Raw genomic sequence first — 20,668 nt, forward strand, 5'->3', positions numbered from 1 at the left:
AGCAATAATATGCTCAGACATACTCTAATACATAGTCTGTTTATTCAGTTGTTTCAACTTGAAAAGTGCATGTCAGCTCGAGCAAACTATTTATTTGGAAATCAGCGCTCGGGTAACTGACAAGTCAAATTCATATAAAGAATAAGTTCTTTGAAAAATAAAAAAATGAAGCGATCTAATTCATCAGTTTTTCTTTCTCTCCACTTCTTTTTCTTCCATCACTCCCTCGTCCTTTTTCTATGGATCCCTGACAAAACCACTATTCTTTGTATCTTGCTTTCTTGAACACAACCCCCTGCTGTCTTACACTGCTGTTTTTCTCAGACTTGTCAGATATAGACAACAATATAATACAGTCATGCTCTGCTTGGTGAGGCAGCAAAGTCGTGTATATGTCAGGCTGCAAATCCCCCATTCTAAGGTTTTCTATTGGATTCCGATGAGGTAATGGGGAGACTATTGAAGTCGATGTGGTCAACAACGATAGGCTGTGACATTTACACAATGATTAAGTGGTCAACGAGGGGCCCAAAAAGAAAACATTCTCGACACTGATGCACCACCAGCCGCCTGGGCTGTTTGCTGAAGGCAGGTTGGATTCAAGCTGTTGATGCCAAAATTTGACAACCATCTGCAGCCTCAGCAGAAATCATGATTAAGCAGACCAGGCTTCGTTTTTTCCAGTCTTTAACTGTCGGGCTTCGGTGAGCCTGCGAACATATATTTATGTTCTTGGCTGACAGAAGTGGAACCTCATGGCTCCTGTGCTGTTGAAGCCCAAACGCCTCAATGTTGGACATGTTTTGCACTGTGCTTTTTAATATGCTTCTCTTCTCACCACAGTTGTAAAGACTGGGTATCTTAATTATTGTGTAGACTTTTGTATCGTAGATTGATGTCTCTATCACAATCGTTTCACCGCATACCCTGATCCATTGGGCTTGGGCCCTCTAATAAGATCCCTGTGATAATTAGCAAAAGAATTGCCAGGAAAACAGAAATAGCTCATCTTTACTGAGCCTTTTGTAGATCAACATGCTCACACTTGTGATCATCCACGAGATTGTACACTTAAAATGTCTCTTTAACGCAAGATCAACACTAAAACAAGACCCTTTTCATCCAAAGTATGACTACTGAATGCAATTCTTATTTTATATCTTTGACTGAGACCTTGTTGTCCCCTGCTTACTCTGCCAGTCTTATTGAAGCTTCCCTGTGATTTTAGTTTTTTCACTCCCCAAGGTCAAGTAAGCGAGGGGGTGGTGATTTGCTCCTGTGCCTTTTTTCCCCAAATCATTTTCTGTTCTCAAAGGCCATTTTCCTTCTTTTGAATATGTACTTGCATAACTCTGAAGGCCAAATACTCCACAACTTCCTGTGACGATCTATCTCCCTCTCGACTGAATGAAAACCCCCAAAAAAGAACCCATAAAATGTTTACACAGATTCTGACAAAGAGGCAGATCCAGGAATTTTCTTAAACATTATTTGATTGTACAGTTTTTGACATTTTAACCAGTTTGCAAGGGATGGAAGTATGCTTCAGGGAAAAATCTGCCAAATTTTTGTGCAAATCCAGATCAGGGAGCAGATCCAGGAATTTATTTTTCACTTTCTTTAATATTGAATTTTCACCATTTTCCAAGGGAATTATTAATGGATCTTGATGAAACTCAATTCAGGTGCAGCTTCATTGAATTTAAGAGGACTTTAGAGCCTTGACTGAGGAAGGCAGTTTAATGACTGCCATTCCAGTTTATTTATACTTTCCTGTCATTTATATACAAAGCAAACAATGAATACTCTTTGCCCATCCTTCAATTTCCAAACCTAGTCTCAATAATTGTATCCCCTTTCTCAATGTGTAGGTTTAACGTTATATTTAAAAGAGTGGATTTTAATTAAACAATTTTAGTTTACACTGTAACACGGTAACTATTTGTTTCAGACTCAGAGATAGCAGGTATTAGCATTGTCAATGTCACCATAACTGAATGTTAGCATAGCTCAAATTGCTGGCAGATGATTCTAATGTTGAACTACCTGCAATATGAAATAATATATATTTTGTGTGTCTCCACAAATCTGGAATTCTATGGGTTCATTTGTGTAAAGACCAACTTGCAGGAGCTGAAATAATTAGAGATGGTATTTCATTATCAGTTTTGTTATTTAACCTGACTTAAGGTGGAATGATTTTATATTTTTAATGACAAACGCATCCTTCTCTGTAGTAAAAAGCATGTTGTAGTATAGTGAAGGCAGTGGGGTAGAAAAAGAACACTTGCCAGTCGTGGCTGTTAGATGTTTTATACTTTGATTGACTAAGATTCATGCAAATGCAATTTACACACTAATTATAATTTTATACGCTCGGCTTCGATGCATATGTGTGCACATATTTACACACGTGGGATTGTTTGTTTGCTGTTAATTTGCTTGCAGATTTTCCCAGTTTTTATTTTAGCTTAACCCCCCCCCCCCTCTCACTTCCCACGCTATCCCTCTCGCTCAACACTCCTTTTCTCAGTTTTCTCTCTGTCTCTCTCTCCCTCTCTCTTTCTATTGAGATGACATGGCTCCAGTGCCTCTTGTGACGAGATGTTCTTCTTACGCTCAGTGACAGCCTCTCTGTTGCCAATTAGTGGTGGAGTCGCCAGCTCTGAGTTTGCCTTCAGAGATTACATCTCTGTCTGTTTACAACCCACAAATGAGACGATCCACTCAAAGGCTGGAAATGTTACGTGGTGCGTGTTTGTGTGTGTATGTGTGTGTTAAACAGAGTTATATAAGACTTGAGCATATACATTAAATCATACATCATACATGTATAGGTGTGTATTTATATGCATCAAATACTTAAGATACATTCTGTGCATATTTTCTATTTCTATATGTTATATGTTAATAAACACCCGAAGACTTCCTTTGGTTTTCTTTTTATGTAGATCGGAGCATTGTTGTGTGTGAATCCCTTTTTTGTGTGTTTGTTCTGTCATCCACAATGATAGTAGTGTTTACATCAAAAGAGGAGGAAATGGGACCGAAATACAAGTCCTAAAATCTGAAATTACTTCATGACACTCAGCATTCAAACTGTCTTGTGGAAAATTGTGCCACGGTTTAAGTGGAGCACACCTTTCCGTTACTTTGATCGCACTTGTTAAAGAAGTCCAGCGTCTCTGAAAAGGACAAGTATCACTGTATGTCAGCACATCTGAGTGTAGAGATGAGACGACACTTCATTTGATACACTCGCCACTGTGTTAAAAGTGTGTTAACACAAACACACGCACAGTCAGGTCTTGTGAGGAGTGATCCTGATGTACCATTTCAATTGAATAATATTCCTTTAATATAGCTGTAAATTACTTGCCCCACTGCAGAGCAGTACAAAGCTGTATAAAGGGCCTCAGACCCATGATGAATTAGAGTTAAATTACACAGGGCTCACATGTGTATAAAAGACATATTGAGAAAATATTATTCAACTGAAAATCAAAGGTTATTCCCCCTTTGTTAGACACACTATGCATTAGTGACTTTTGCTCTAATTGAACAGTCGGGGTAAATTAAATTCAGTATAACTCAGTAAGAGTGCTACAGCGTCACACATGACCATGATGAAGTGGCGTTCAGAAACAGGAACACACTGAGAAACTGCTGAATTTACTGCTTTCTTATACTTGTGTATTCCAAGCAGTCCAAGGATCAGCACCACGGACAGCGGCAGTGACACATTTTGGTTCATATTTTAATGATCCATCTCAGCCCAGTGGGAAAGCTGAAGAGAGACTGTAGATTCGCTCTGTTTTCTTTTTTTTACATCCAGTCAAAAAGATAAAGGTTTAGGATACTGTTGTCATTTTGTGCAGGATGAGCTTAACTCATGCTACAGTGATATATGTAAGATAAGATAATAAGTCCTTTATTAGTCCTGCAATGGGGAAATTTGCAATGTTACAGCAGCAGCAAAGACATCACATAAGTAGCATGCAGTACTTGGGTGAAGGAATATAAAGAAATAGAAATATACCACAATATATAGAAAAAATATAAATGTGATTAAACCGGTATATACAGTGTCAAGAAATATATTATGTGTCAGAATATGTACAGTAAATGGATTGCACATAACGGTTTATATTGCACAGTGATAGATGTATGTAATGATATATAGATGATGCACCAAGACATGTAAATTATTTCACTATATTTCCATATGAACTCACTTGGTGTATGTCAGTGGTGGAGCAAAGTGGTTCCCAAACAGGATTCAGTGGACTCCCGGGGGTCCATGGCTAACTGACAGGGGGTCGGTAAACAGTTTCCACATTCATCCATTGAAATGATTGTGATATAGTCTGTGTTGATATGCTGAAATAATTTTTAATATATGTCCAACATCTTTCTCAGACATTTCTTTTGTGTTGTTCTTTTAAATACCTAAGTATAAAAATAATAGATAATGTCAAATCATTCCAAGCAACATACATGAGGGGATCCTTGGAATATTTTCTACACTGAAAAATTTAATTGATTAGCAACTTAATTTTTCTTTAATTGAACACAATTTTTATGTAAAAGGATTTTACAAAATCCTGCTGTATACTCATACCATATAATATTGTGGTTGTTGCGATAGCCAGAATTGTGGCAGTTACATCTTATGAATTATTCAATCCTAAGATTAATAGGTTAATTGCTTTTGAAAATTGTTTGTGTTTCTTTATAATAGGGGAAATTGTGATTGATATTTACGTCTAATCTGTTATTGTGTATAATACAATCCAAAAGCACGCCTTCCAAACAGAACAGTATCATCACCAAAAGTAGCAGTCAGACAGTAGCATCCTTTTTTCCTCACACCCACCACCATACTCGGGGCATCACAAGGCCCCAAACACCGCCCGTCACCGCCTGCTCATAAACTCATCTGAGTTTGTTTAAAAACAACAATAAATCTCCTGATATATTTAATTTGTTTGATTTAGGGACGTGTTAAGGCAGCAGCAGCCAGTTAGAGATTTATGAGAGCCCGCTCACGTGCTGGCAAATGGCAATCTGTTCAGCGCTGCGTCCCAGCAGAAAAATAACGCCTCTCATCGCAGTGAATCATCACACCTTCCGATTCACTGAAAACAAGCAGTTAATCTGATTCCCTGCTCAGTTTTTATAAAATTCCATGGTAGCAAAGATATTGTGAAGGCGCCAGGCGAACACTGTGAGGATATTTGGGACTACTTATTCAAAACTGAGACACAAACGCTATTAGAGCAAGAATAAGAATGATTGAAACGCCTGCAGAAACTTCTCAGGGTTATTTGAGGATAAAGGAGGATTTACACATGATAATGCAAATATGTGATACATGCATATTATATAACCGCTTTAAATGCAGTTAAATAGATCTAATGTTAAATGTCCTGTTTCAAATGTAGCTCAAATAAAAAAAAACTGAATCCAAGATCGTGAGACGTCGACCAGTCAGTGTCGTTGAAAAACTGAGATAACCGATGAAACTGCTCATCGGGAGGATGACAGTGTGATATAAGTGACATTTTTGTTGATCTGCTGTTACCTCTAAATGAATGTGCGCACTTGACATTTCGCTGTGACGATCAGCAACCCTTGTAGTCATCGTGTTATCTGCACAACAAGTGGGGAGGTTTGGGGGGGGGGGGAAAGCAGTGAGGGATTTATCCAAAGTACCACAACAGCCCAGTTTACAGCATCTGCTGGCTGTGTATCTCTTACACACAATTGCACGCAGTACTCGGTGTACATACCTACACAGGCTGTCTGTGTTTGCATGCGGGATTGTGTTTGTGTCGATTCACTTCACATTAAATTGGCCACACACTTCCGCTTTGTTGGAATTGTGAATGATTTATTTTAATGGCGTAAATGTTCTCCAAAGAAAGGAGCTGGCTGGGAAGCTTGTTAAGCCCTTTACCCATCATGGAGAAACTATGCCGAAGGGCCTGTCTATGATTTTATCATTGTCATGCCTGTCGTTCTGGTTTAGGCTTAGGGACTGTCTCTCTCTCTCTCACACACACACACACACACACACACACACACACACACACACACACACACACACACACACACACACACACACACACACACACACACACACACACACACACACACACACACACACAGCTACACACACATAGCTACACACACTCAAATGCTCACATGTACCTGCTTCTACACACGCTCATGCACATTGCAGATATGCAGACAATTTGGCCAGATAAAGGAAACTGTACAGTCGCCCTCACACACATATTGCAGCTACAGACACACATGCACTTGATGCCTCTAGACATTGTTTACTGGCTAGTGACCTGCTTTCGTTTCTCTCTTTTTCAGTGCCAATAACACTACAGTGGTGTAGGATCAACTGTTCTTAAACTCATTTACTGTGTTTGTGTGTGTGTGTGTGTATAAACAGTCTTTAAGGGGACAGAGTAAAACATGTTTCTTTGTTCCATTTATGTGCTGATAAAAACCTTATCTTTGACAACAGCCAAAACCCTTTAACGTTGTTTCTCCGTTTCATTTCTTCAAATCCATGAAAAAGAAAAGTGGCCAACTGCTGTCGTTTATACGGGCGAGCAGTGAATATGTAAGGCTTCAACTTCATGATGTGGAGCTGCACTGTTGTCCGTATTATTGCCAGGGGCGGCTGTGGTTCAGGAGTTACAGTGGGTTGTCTAATAAAGGTTAATGGTTCGATCCCTGGCTTCTCCGGTTTGCAGGTCGAAATGGGCAAGATGCTGAAACCCCAACCATGTGTATTAGTGTGTATTAGCTTTATGAATGTGTGAGTGAAGGGGAGAATGAGACCCAATGTGTAAGGAACGATTGGGTATTGAAATCAGCTGCTCTGACAAGTTCTTACACGGCCAGTGCCTACCGGACCGAATCACCACGCAGATTTCAGAGCTCTGCACTTAAATAGTTGCCCTGTTTACAGGCCACATAAACATCACATTAAAAACATTACAACTAACTCTGGTGGCAACACACTCTCTACATGGCTGTGGCATAACGTCAGCCTACAGTTTAACCATCCGTATGTGCACACAAGGGTGTGTGAGTGTGTGTATTGTTGCAGCAAGCCCCTCCGTCTGTGTCTGCATGTTTTATCCTTTGTCTGTGGGAGCATGCAGGCGCTTGCACCGGCTAATCTATCAAAACAAGTGTTTGTGATTACCAGTGGATGGATGACCTTTGGGGTCTCTGTGGAGTCCCCTGTCACATTGTGTGGTGGAGATAGAGGACAGGAGGGGAAAGAGCTGAAGGTAGAAAAGACACTTCCTTAGTGAATAAGTGTGTTTTTTTTCATACTTGCTTTTCATGCTATGTTTTTGCTGACACACACATCCCCCTGCTTCATATTCATGCACTTGCACACAGTTTCAACTGGCAGCTGCCCAGTACAGCCACGGTTTACAGCTATACTTTATATCACTGAGCTGCTCCACTGGAGCCAAAACCGAGAGCGACTGCCCTGCTCAAGGGCAAACTGCCAGCAAATGTTGAGAGAAGACACGGTGTTTACACATTCACTTTACTCGCCCAGAATTTCCCAGGTGGTCTGAGAAAATTCAAAATGGCAGCTTTCAGGTTAAGAGTCATTTCTCTAATCTGAATCTGAATAAAATTTATCTTGAATATCAAATGGCATATATATACTTTACGCACTCAGACACTGCCAGCATGTCTTTTCTGATTGATTTTTTAGAGAATTGCATACTTACATTGAGTAATTTACCTTGTTTTCTAATGAAACATTTCAGAGTGTGTGCTGTAACTATAATCTCATATGCAAGCAAGCTCCTTAAAGATGGACAACAACTGAACAGGTCTGCTGTACGTTATGTTAACACACATGCGCGCGCGCGCACACACACACAAAGATAGTGAGAGTCTGGTTTTCTTATATCTGTAACTTCAGATGACATATCGACTTCCATTTATTTCAGAGTTATTCTAATCTTAGCTATAACTTCTTCTTGTCTCAACCTTGTCCTAAACCTTATCCTAACTTTAAACATGTCTTAACCCTAAAATTGAATGATTGTCCCCATAAGAAAGAAATGTTATCATGTTGTGACTGTGTAAACATAGGGACACAAACACACAGGCGCGCGCACACACAAACACGCACGCACGCACACACAGGCACTCACACACACCCTCTCACACACACTCACACACTCACACACAGACATGTGCACACACAGACACGCGCACACACAGGCACGAAAAGATGTGATGGCATTTAGGCAGTGACATTTTCCAAGTGACATTTTGTCTATGGCCAAACCCATAGTCACTGAGTGTGAATCCAATCATGCTATCTGCTTCACTGTCATGGAGCCAACACTTAACGCATGGATGTGACCTGGCACACAAATGCCTACACACAACTCTCCAACCTCTTTTTATAATAATATTCTTTTGTGTTGTTCTTGCACATAACTAAGTATAAAAACAAAATTTGTACCCTCCAAACTGTCTTGACCTTGACATCCTTGACTTCCTTTCCCTAGCATTGTCCACATGCAGATATCATTTAAATGCTTTTTTGGCTATAAACCCCTACACATAGACAGAGACCATCATTTTCATGGAATCTCCACACACATTGTTCTAATTTACGTCTTTCTTCTGTTCTTTTTACATCAGCAACTACATCTCACACTTTATTAATGGTTTAAGATATTTTGGGAATTATAATGCATCAAGTATGAAATAAGGTCTGTATCAAGTAGTACCTTTCTAGTTAGATCAACTGCTTACCTGGTGTAAAACTTGTTAATATGAACACTCCTCGTATTAATTATTCGTTCACATTTTTGGCTAAAGCTGTCTATTGATGTGGAGGCTAAGCAATGAAAAATAAATGACATGAAAACTGCTTTGGGCTACTGGAACAGCTGTTTTCAGTCTGTGGTCTCGATGAATTCCACAGAAACGAAATAAGCAGATTCTTCGTTTTTCTTTTAAATCAATGTATTTTACCGTCAATCGTGGCACCAGCAGAAATGAGGTTTCATCATAACATTTTTTGTCAATATGTTGCTCGACAACCAAACTGAATTGTAAATGTAATGTTTTGCCTTGAAGTGTTAGCTCACTGTAGAGACCAAATGGTGTTTGCTTCCTTCTTCCATCATTCTGTTGTATAGGGTGTATTTGTGTATACCAACTGCATGTGCATATACAGCATTAAGGGACTAGAATGTGTTTGTCTGTGGCTGCTCGCCTGTGTGGTTGTTATTGAATTTACCAGCAAACAGAGAGTCGGGGAAAGAGAGATGAGCGATGAGAGTATTTACAGTTGGATCGGTAGTGGTTAGCCCTCCTTATATAATGCCCTCTAATTAGACAATAAATCACAAGTTAAATACAGTAGAACTTTCAACACAGTATTCAAAGAGTGGCAGAGTTGGAGATTAGTTTGCGTTACTCATATGAAAACTAAACAGTCTGCTACACCACACAGTTCATCACAAACAAGTTAATCAATGTTACACTTCACCGACAAGTTCACGCACATTCAATCAAACACACACAGACGTTAAAGAGATGCAGCTGAAAGAAAAAATAAACAGAATTAACAAATGCTGCCACCCACGTGTGGTTTTTCAAGGAGCACATTTTTGTTCCTACAGAGGTTTGGAAGTGAACATTTCAGCGTATGGGAGTTTTTATAAAAGTTTCTATGTGAACAACATTTTCACTCGCTGAGAGAGGAAACAATATTTTACTGACATTGTCCTTAAATGTGCTGATATCTCCGCCAAGGCTAATGCCCCATCTCACCATGTGAAAGCAGTGTTTCCCATTAATTAGCTCTAGACATTGGCGGCCCACCATATTCTAATGAACATTTCTCATCATAACATGAGAGATCTTCATACTTGGTGTTTTCCCCTGTTGTAGCATTGTGCTGTGTGCTGCACTATTTGCTGCATGTTTGCTCGCACGCTAATGCTATTGTCCATAAAGTTTTTACTGTCCAAGCAGACAGTCAGACAGTTGTGCACATACCCACAAGTGGCATGCACTGCAGTTCCCGCTTTTACCTGAAAACGTGTCTTTGTCTGTGTACCTGTCATCTGTTGCAAAGATTGAATGAATTTTGTGGGAAATGCTGCAGGGAAAGCGAAACAAAATTCCTGGATCCGACCATTTTCTCCAATCCAGGATGAACTTGAATTCCTGGCCCATATCGAATCCTTCCACCAAGTTTCATCCAGTATTTTTTGCGTAATCCTTATACTAGCTAAGAGACAAATAAAGCTGACTCATAACCTCCTTGCGAGAGATAATAAGGTCAGCAAAGAGGACATTTAGTGTTTAGTGCATATGTATGAATGCCCTAACCCTTACATTAAGCCTGACATTAAACTAAACAAACAGTGCACGTGTGCAGCCACACAAGCAAACACTGCCACTTTTTACATGCCTCCATTTGACAATCATGTAATGAGAACACAGAATGCTCTTTGCCCATCCTTCAATTTACAAACCTGCTCTGCCTTTTTTCCCCATTCTCAATGTGTCATTTTATGTTATTCTGAATTTTGAAAGACCAAATCAATGCTAATATGCACCCATAATTAGGACAGAGAGAGCTGTTTTGGGTCTTCATGTGTGTGCCTGCATGTATGTTTAACCAGGATGACATCCCACATACCCACGACACTATTCGTGGGCTGCTCAGGGCTTTGTGTTTGCAGCTCATGAGCTCTAGCTGACAGAGACGGTGAAACAGAAAGAGACGTCCTGAAACAAGGAGCAGAGAAAGTGACAGTGTGACAGAGTGAGCACGGGAGTGAGATCGGAGGCTGGGTGATGATTTCTTTTTGCACACTGAGCCCTTAAATAATTTAATGAGGGAAAGATCTGTATTGCTGTGTTTGTGTGTTGAATATTTATAATGCATATAAAACTGGTAAGGGCCAGCTGTTGGCAGTCATGTGGCTCAGGCTTGTGCTGTTATTTTCAAAAGGAACCAAAATTCAAACACAAATGGCTTCTGGTGCATCACTAGTGGTTTTACCAGTTTATCAGTATGAAGGGTTTGGAAATTTACCTTAAGAATTCACTGTGAATATTTTCAGTGTTGTTAGAATAGTGACACACCATTAGCCTGGATGCAGCCTCATCTTATTTCCATCTGTTTAATGATGTGGCTCTTTGATTTGGCTGTCTTTGAAGCTGTTTTCCTGAATTCCTCTTTGCTAAATTACACTGAATCACTCCTAGGACTCAAAGTGAAAGTTTGAGTTGAGCTAAAAATAGTTCAAATCCAGAGCAGAGCATATACTGTATAGTTGCAAAACATCCCCAGAATGGGTTTGTCCTGTAACCTCTTTTTCTCTTCCTTATGTCCTATTGTTTCACCAGTTTGTCAGACTCAGACATGTACAAATGAATCCAAGGAGCGTTCAGGTTCACTCTTGCTTATAATTTATTGCACAACAAATATAAGAAAATGCAGTATCTTAAAGAATGGTTAAAGAATAGAACAGTTTTCATTCATCTGCTTTTGAGATTGAAGCTTGTCACCCGCCTTCCCTCTTACACGCCATGTACACCAGACTTAAACACTACCTGCCCTCACCACCTGAGGAGGGAGGAGGGTGCATGCTTACAAGCACAAAAAAACTAAAATAAATAATATCAATATAAATACAACTTGATGTGACTCCTACACCATTTATATGTAAAATTAATGAATGGGAGAATTAATTGAATCACAATTATACAACATATTTGTCGTATTTCACAAATCCTCCCTCTCGTCCACGATGCAAAAACTCGAGAAAACTGATTCAACACGTTTCATATCCGAGAGCAGTGTCCTAATAATTGCCTGTAGTCGCTGATTGATCGAGTGATCAATGAGATCAATGACATAATGAGATTTGTACCTTCTTTCCCATCAGACCAGCTTTGAGTATTTGTTTTTTTTACCCTATTTGTGATTGTTACTATTATTGGCAGTATTATTGTCATTAATTGTGTGTATTTTATGGGCCATAAATCCCTCAAGGCAAGTGTTCACTGCTATGATCAGTACCCATGTGCTGTCCATTGCATTACTGTTGTACCCATTATCACATTAAAGAACTCCCCTCAGGTATTGCTGCTAATGTAAATTATATTTTGTTAGACACAGGCTGGTGTGGTAAGTGCCAGTCATCACTGTAATAGGAAAGAGCAACATCCCTGTGTACAGCAATAACAAAACGTGTCTTATGTTATTAATCAAACAGACAGAATGAAGCCAGAGCTGAGAAATATCCACTTTCCATCGATTCCTAACTCTAATATTAACCCCAACCAAGTACGGGATCAAATCTCAGCTCTCACCTTATACAACAATTCAAGTTGGATCGTATCTTTTTGTTCGGGTGTGGTGCCTCCACAGCACCATTATCTATACTGCTTATCCTTTGAGTACTGGAGCCAATCCCAGCTGACATTGGGCCAGAGGCCAGGGCCGACTTATAGAAACAAACAATCATTCACACTGACATTAAATGAGTTTCAAACTGTAACAGAGAAAACCCATGCAGTCTTAGCAAAAACATGGAAATGCCCCTGGGTTTTAAACTTGTGAGGTTTGAATCCAAAAACCTTCTTGCTTGAGGCGACATTGTTTACCACTGCATTAAGGTGCCACCTCCCTTGGTCCTTGTTATTACAATAATAATCAAATAATAGATAAATCTCATACTTTAGTTTGATTAGGTCAATGTGGTGACCAGTCGTCCTTTCTTTCCATTTTTCTTGTCCTCTCTTTCTTGCAAACACATGCAGAGGCAGCGGATCAGGTCTCCCTCCCTCAGCCATCGTCTCATATGACTTTCATCAACCGAGTCATCAAAGTCTCATCTGTCTTTTCTGTCCTCCAGTATTTGTCCCCCTTCATCCTCCCCTACTACTTCCCTCCTGACTCATGGTTGACCTGTCACACTCATTAAAGTGACAGACAAGTAGTAGGGGGAGAAATGAATCTCGGCTAAAGTTGAACCATACGTAGAGTACACACGAACGCAAAGCTATGATTTTAGAAAGGAGGAACAGGGGTTGTTGCTGTCGGGAAGTTTAATATGCAAAGGAGTGATGGAGGAGAGGAGAGTGACCTTTTTACCAGCGACCAATCGCACTTCTCTTTCCCACTCCTTCATCCCACTCATCTCATCCAGGTTTTTTCTTTCCTTTTGAGCTGATTGAGGAAGGCGAGAGAAAGAAAGACGGAGCGAGAGAGAGAGAGAGAGTGTTACTTCCCATCTAGAAGGTCGAAGCTCTTTTTGAAAGCCTTTTGTTTCTCATCAAAAAACAGCAGTGTTAATAGTTGCCCATAGGCCACTTTATAATGATTGGACTTTATCTGTAGAAACACACAGACGGCACACGCTCGCTTTATGGTGATAATACGAGAAACTTAACTTAAATTGTAAAATAACTATATTGATGCTTGTTCTTACACCAACAGTGGTGAAGCAATATGAGGACATGATGGCTATTTATCCCATTAAAGCTCTAATACACAAACCACAGCTACGTTATCCTGCATTCTGTCCCAATGTGTTAGCTCCATTTTTATTGCTTTAAAATGCTGTCTGTGTTTCTGTTCTATTGTCTTTGGGCAAACCCCCAAAACACTTTATAATGAGAATATACTCTTTGTCAAGCTGGAAAAGTTCATACACACACACTCCTGCAGACACACAAATACAAATATAAGTCCCAAGGAGCACTGCACAAGGCTGGATCCTGGAAATCAACCTGGTTTACAATTGGTCCATTATTTTCTGTCTTGCAGGAGCCATTTTTTTTTACAGAGTCACATTATGAAAAGCTGCAAATGGCAATTTCAGTACTTGGTTGTAAAATAATTCATTTTTTATGTTGTGTTTATTAACCTGGTCAATGTTTCTATTCTAAAGAGAGCTGTCTCAGTTGGTTTTCCATCGTATAATGTAATGCTGTCTGGATCCCTGTAGCACTGTCTCCTTTTCTCTTGCCCTCCCCCACAGGGAGGTCAGATATCATCTTGTATTGTGCCTTAAATGCCTCACTGAAGGCCCAAAGTGGAAGTTTTATGTTCACATATACCTGTGTATACAAGGGTGCTAGTTCATATCTGTATGGGCTTGAATTTGCACATGACCTTCGCCCTTGGGATTGATTTAGCAAGCCACTGCATATATATACATATACTCTTATACCTCTTCAACGCCATGTTTATACATGATATACTGTCAGCTAGTCGGCTACTCACTGACACTGCCATGCTAGCTCTGACTGTATCGTAGATGTATAACTGAAATGAGCCGGTCTGGTCTATGGAGGATTTGTGTGATATGTGTCACCAGCTCATCCCGCCCTTGCAGCTGTCTCCTATTGCAACAGAGCTTATGAGACATGATGAGAACGTTTTAATGCCCAGCAAAGTGTAAGCATCGGACGTCTTGTTGCTTGCCGGCACCAATGTGTCTTTGAAAAATGGTTGAATCTTGGAATAGGTTGGCATGAGAATGATCCACCTGTTGGAGCCTTAGTTTCTCTGGGATGAAAGGACGCATTTGGAGGAGGTTTTCAAATAAGACCGACGCCACTGTGACGCAATTGGCCTTGAAATGTCGATGGCTCCTGAATTGGGAGCCAGCTCATAGATGTAATGTACATGCGTTCACTCTAAAAGCTCTTGGGATCTGTCCCTGAGTCCATACCTGCTTTGTTTTCATGGAAAAAAGACTCAAACAGAGTATGCAGATCAACTCTGTGAGAGTAGTGCAGGTGTGTGAAGGAGCAAGGGGCGGAGGAGGAGTCAGGACCTCATTTGTTATGCTGACTGGTGGATGGGGGTTCTGCCGTTACCATAGACACCATTGTTGCATGTGGCTGCTGCGCTCTGTTTCCTGTTCATTCCTGAGAGGGAAGCCGCGACGCATGGACACAGCACATGCACAACACAGTGGAATCCCACACCTAGTGCAATCTGATAGAAACGCACTAAGAGCACAAAGAGCTGAAACTCCCAACTCATCATTGTTCGCATCATTTGGGATGTGATCCACGCACATATTGAGGTAAAAATATACTGTATACAAAAGAAAATGTTTGTGAGGGATTTTGTAAAATGCACATGCAGAATAAATGAAGTTAAAGAGATAACATTGTAAAGTTGATGATGCTACTAAACACTGATCCAACAGTTGCTGTTCTAAGAGGGATCACACTCAGATAATAATTGAAAACATAGCGAATGGAATGTAGAGAAGATAAATACATGTGACACAGTCTTACTTTACTCCTTAAAACGTATCGCACAAAACAAGTATTTTGTCTATAAATGTATTTCTTTAAGCATCATCTCAAAAAAGTTAATTTTTCATATACGCTGAAAGGCACTTCTGTCACCAGTGTAGCACTGACACACATAGCAGGACACCAGATGTCAGTTTATCACTGGCTTTATCAACGTGCTCTTTCACAAAAGCTCATGGGTAAAGGCAAGCTCCCTCAGGCAGATCCCAACAACAAACCAGAGCCCGTCCCAACTCCCTCGGCTCAGCCAACCCGCATGCATACTGACTTAAATGAACCCTCCTGATTGGCTAAGAGCACAGAAGCTGCTACGCTGACTGAACAGGGTCGCTACAGTATCAACAACACAGTACTTTCTTAACCAAAGGGATTGTATAAAGAAAAGATGTGACAAAGGTTTATGCATAATTTAACAAATTTCACCTCAACACAGACTTGACGTAACAGATTTTCCATCTGCTTTGGCATTCAGGCATTTACCCTGGTACTGTAGAAGGTTTCATACTGTTCAGGTATTATATATACACCTCTAATTAGCATACTGCTACTTAGGGTGCAGGGATTTACATTTTTACACCTTAAGGATTTAATATAGTTGCAGCTGTGGCAAGGTGACAAAGCAGTCTGCAGTGGGGGAGCGGAGCAGTGCTTTGAGAGGAGGCAACTCACTGTAAAACAAAGCGGTAATTTATAAGTATGGGTCCACAGAGTTTAGTAGACCCTGCTCACATTCCCAGCGTCACCTCGCTTCGTTAATCAAAGGGGTGGCTGAACCAGATAGTTTGTTGTTTAAGTGTATATAATTTCTATGTGAGCTTACAGTATATGAGAGTACCATACAGTACGTGATGAATGGTGCCATTTGAGGGGCTAACCCTAACATGAAAAAGGGCTGCGTCAGCGTTAGACTGCGAAAAACAACGAAGAAAATGAAATTAGCACATTGACTCAGGTGTCATGCTTGACACTGCAGATTGGACCTGGAGCCGATTTAAAAACCTGTGTCTACTGCAGAGTGATTTGACCCGGGAGCGAATGCTGATTATGTCCATTCCCATTGCAGACAAAAAACTGATGTTATTGGGTGTTAGCGCATTTTTTGACCAGTGTGAAAATGGCTATATGGTACCTTGAAGAACACAGTGACTCTGTCTGCAGCATCAGTCTTTTTCTTTATCTCACCCCTCAATAAAAATTCTCTCACACTCTCATATGTACTTGTCTCCTTCACTCTCTGGTCGGGAGCCTTGTGGTGGGACCACATCCCAAATTAAATTATTAGAATCAGAAATAAGAATACCATTGTCTGCAGCATTTTCTCTTCAAAACTGCTGGGCCGTGAAAGAGCTACTATTTTGAAATAGCAAGTACATCATATGCACTTTACCGGTTCAACAATTCTGATAATTTCAATTGTGAATGTCCAACTGAATCATCAACTTTCATCTCTATTTTCATAAAAATGAAAAGACAAATAAACATTGTTGCGTAGTCAGCTGAATTTTCAGGGATGTGATGCCGACAGTGGCTCGACATGATGATTCCTTGTGAGTGCCAGGAAGTAGACTGCAAAGATTTGTATATAAAAATATACAGGAATAAATAATAAATATATTTTCCTGTCCTTGTCAACCAATTTTCCATGGTTTGCACAGGTTTGCAACACATGCTGAACGCATTTGGGGTTTCGCCTCTGACAGAAAAGCACTATATTATATTATATTATATTTCTCTAATATTATGTCAAAGATGAAACTCAGTCACAACACTGTGCATAACTGTAATGTGCTATAAATTCAAATTTTGCTTGTGCACATTGTGGTAATACTTCAAAGATAAGTAAGATAAAAGATCTACCTCCACTAGTACTACATATGTACTGTATATGTCAGGGGTTTCCTTCTGTACTTTGTGTGTGTGTATGAGAGGGAGACAGGGAGAGAGACTGTAAAGATGAGTAAATTGCTGTAAGCATGTGTGAAAAGGGGGGAGATGAATTGCATTGTGCTCTGTAGTGTTTTGGGAGGAGAGGGGATTGAAGTGGGAGACTTGAGATAGACTAGGGATCAACTCATTCAGAGCTTCAAATGGCTTTGAGAAAACCAATCAAACCAGCGCACCCTCTCCCTACTTATTCGCTCACACACTCTCTCTTGGTCCCACATACACACACACTCAGTCGCACGTACACAGTGTCCTCAGTGGGCTTGAATTCGCTGCACTATTGATATGCTTCCATGCGGTAACATGCATAAGCACGGTTCTGCTTCCCACAAGAATCCCATCATTTTCTCTCGCTCTGTCTCACGCACACTTTGTTCCTCTTTATCTCTTCAGGAGCTTCAGTTTGAACGGCTGACCAGGGAACTTGAGGCTGAGCGTCAGATCGTTGCCACCCAGCTGGAGAGGTGCAAACTTGGATCAGAGGCAGGCAGCATGAGCAGCATCAGGTAACATGCAACCCCCTCCTCTCTCTTTATCCATCTTCCTTTGTGTGTGTGATGGGGTGGAAAGTGGGTATCAGGTAACACATACTGCCCCCCTCTTGTGTGTGTGCTGGTTAGGTTTTGCATGGAGAGGATGTCTTTGTGTGCGTGTGTAAAGTTAGAGCATAACAGAACCATGTCCCTCATGACGCCAACACTGACCTCACTATTATACACCTTCACCCTACCCTCGTGTACTGTACTGCACACTCAAACACACCATGGATACTGAGGAGAATACCCTCAGTGTGTCTATGTAGCTGCAATACACCCAGGGCGTGTGTGTGTTCTCCTGAGAACCCTTGCTGTGGGGTGCAATCAACAGCTGGACGGATTTAGATTAAACTGGGGTTGTAGACAAAATCACACACACACACGCTCACACACGCTCACACACACACACACACACACACGCACACGCACACAGACGCTCAGACACACACACATGTTTTAAAATAACACCAAGCTTATGGGGAGTTTAAAATACATAATTTAAGACAAACGCATGACTTAACAATGATGTGAGTATGATCACACACTGCACAAACACACAAATATGCCCACAAACACAGTTTCCGAGGACCATACATCACGAATGCATCACAACCATTGGCAGTGTTGCAGAGTCGCAGGAACACAAACGACTTTGCTTTGCAACAGAAAGTCTGGTCAGGTCATAGTATCACACTTCCTGGAACCCCTCTCCCCATATTCCAAGAATAATTAGCATATCAGCCACAGCCCAGAGACCCTTGAAAATATTTCATTAGGTTTCCCAATTAAGTCTGACCTTTCTGCTGCTCAAACAGTTTTCAGATGAGAGAAAGAGGGCTCTGAACAGAGAGAGACAGTCGAGATGAAGCAGTGAGGGGAGAGATATATGTGAGCATGCAAATTTAGAATTTTATGCTCAAACAGCTCAAACCTTTAGCTTATTATCCTCCCCTTTCTTACTAAATGACTCTTTTCTCATATTTTATTTCGTAGAGGCTTTGCCTTCCTCGAGTAAAAAAAACAGCGTAAATAAAGTAAAAGATTGTGGTTATAAATTATTTACTTTGTGACATTTTGTTTTGTGTGTGTGTGTGTGTGTCTACATTTGTGTCTATGTTTTTGTATTTGTATGAATTATTTCTGTCATGTCAAAGAGTGAAGTTCATAAATTCAGCATCCCTCTGGCTCCCTGAGGCAGCTTATTGCATAAGTACACAACCCTGGGGCAGCGAAACAGAGCACACTGAGAAAAAAAAGACACTTTTGAACTTTCCCAATTCATTCTGTTTGCTGCAGCTAAGTCTTAGAAGAGCTGTTTTTGTAAAAGTTTGGTGGCTTCCTTCCACGGTTTGTGCCAGTTCTGTAATTTGTTAATGTACCTTGGTTGTGGTATAAAAGTAACCAAAGTACCACTGTCACTTATATATTACATAATTTACTGTGGTATTATTTGTGTTATTTGTGTTCCATGTATTGATTCCACTGTGTAACACATAAAACACAACAAATAATCCTGAATATCTTAATGAAATCACTTATGTATATCTAAGTTTAACTTCACATTGATTTGAACAATTGATTTATTTCCGATGTCTCACTTAAACACATTCTGTCAATATGTCAACACATTGTGCTCAAAAAAATATCCAGACCCCCTTTACTTTCTTTCACACTTTTGCTCTAGACTGTCATCTTCACTCGATAATCAATGATGACAAAGCAAAAACTGAATTTTTGCAGTTGTATTACAAAGGAAAGATTAAACCTCACATTGACATAAACCTTCAGATCCTTTAAGTCCTTTGTTGAAGCCCCTTTAGTAGTTTTCTTGGGTATGACTAGACAAGCCTCGCTCATCTGGATTTGGGGATGTGCTGCCATTCTTCGCTGGAGATCCTCACATTCTGACAGGTTGGATGGACACTGTTTGTGTGATGGACACTTTCAGCTCCCTCCAGAGATGTTTGATTGGGGTCAGGTCAGGACTCTGTTTGGGACACTCAAGGACATTTACCAAGTCACTCCTGTTCTGTCTTGGCTGTGTGCTCAGGGTCATTGTCCTGTTGGAAGGTCAACTTGATAGGCCCAGTTTGAGCTCTGGTTTTCATTAAGGAAATCTCTGTACTATGCTTTGTTCCGCTCTCCGTCAACACTGACCAGTGTCTCTGTCCCTGCCGGCGAAAAACACCCCGACAGCATGATGCTAGATGCCATCAGCATCATGCTGTCGGGCCAGAATTGAATTCGGCAGGTGATGTGGGCCGCCTGGTTTCCTCCAGACATGACGTGTAGAATTGAGGCCAAACTGCTCGATTTTTGTTTCACCAGAACAGACTGTGCTCTTGGGAATCTTCAGTTCAGCAGAATTCTTTACCTTTTCTCCAGATGTTTCTCAGAGCAGTTCCTTTGACCTCATGGTTTGAGTTTTAATCGGATATGTGTTATCATCAGTAAGACCTTATATTTGACCAGTCAAATTAATTTACCACGGATAGACTCCAACCAAGGTGTAGAAACAGCTCAAAGATGATCAAGAGGAAATGGAAGACACCAGTGCTAATTTAAATAGTATAACAAAGACTTATTTTAATGCCATTTTTGAGTGTTTACTGAATAATTTCACACAAAAAAAAGATTAGGTCATTATGGTGTATTGATTGTAGATTGATGAGGGATTAAATTAAACCAATTTCATCTCAGCTTGTGTAATTGATTGAGTTCATTTGATGAAAGTGTTTTTGTGTCGGCAGTGTCCACTTTCTATGCAAGTACTATAAAGCTTCATCGTGCGCAATCTCCTTTGCTCAAAAATA

The 20,668-nt window shown here is 40.4% G+C and overlaps 1 protein-coding gene across 4 annotated transcripts in view; it reads left to right on the forward strand.

The window, feature by feature from the left end:
* ctnnd2a (catenin (cadherin-associated protein), delta 2a) overlaps nt 1-20,668 on the forward strand; it is a 240,811-nt gene that overhangs the window by 59,978 nt on the left and 160,165 nt on the right. For all 4 annotated transcript variants that reach the window (XM_034571625.1, XM_034571624.1, XM_034571622.1 and 1 more), the window contains one exon: nt 17,713-17,825. In XM_034571625.1, the coding sequence (XP_034427516.1) occupies nt 17,713-17,825 (113 nt within the window). The remainder of the gene's footprint in view (nt 1-17,712; nt 17,826-20,668) is intronic.

This window comes from Hippoglossus hippoglossus, chromosome 20 (genome assembly GCF_009819705.1).
Source record: "Hippoglossus hippoglossus isolate fHipHip1 chromosome 20, fHipHip1.pri, whole genome shotgun sequence".
Lineage (NCBI taxonomy): Eukaryota > Metazoa > Chordata > Actinopteri > Pleuronectiformes > Pleuronectidae > Hippoglossus > Hippoglossus hippoglossus.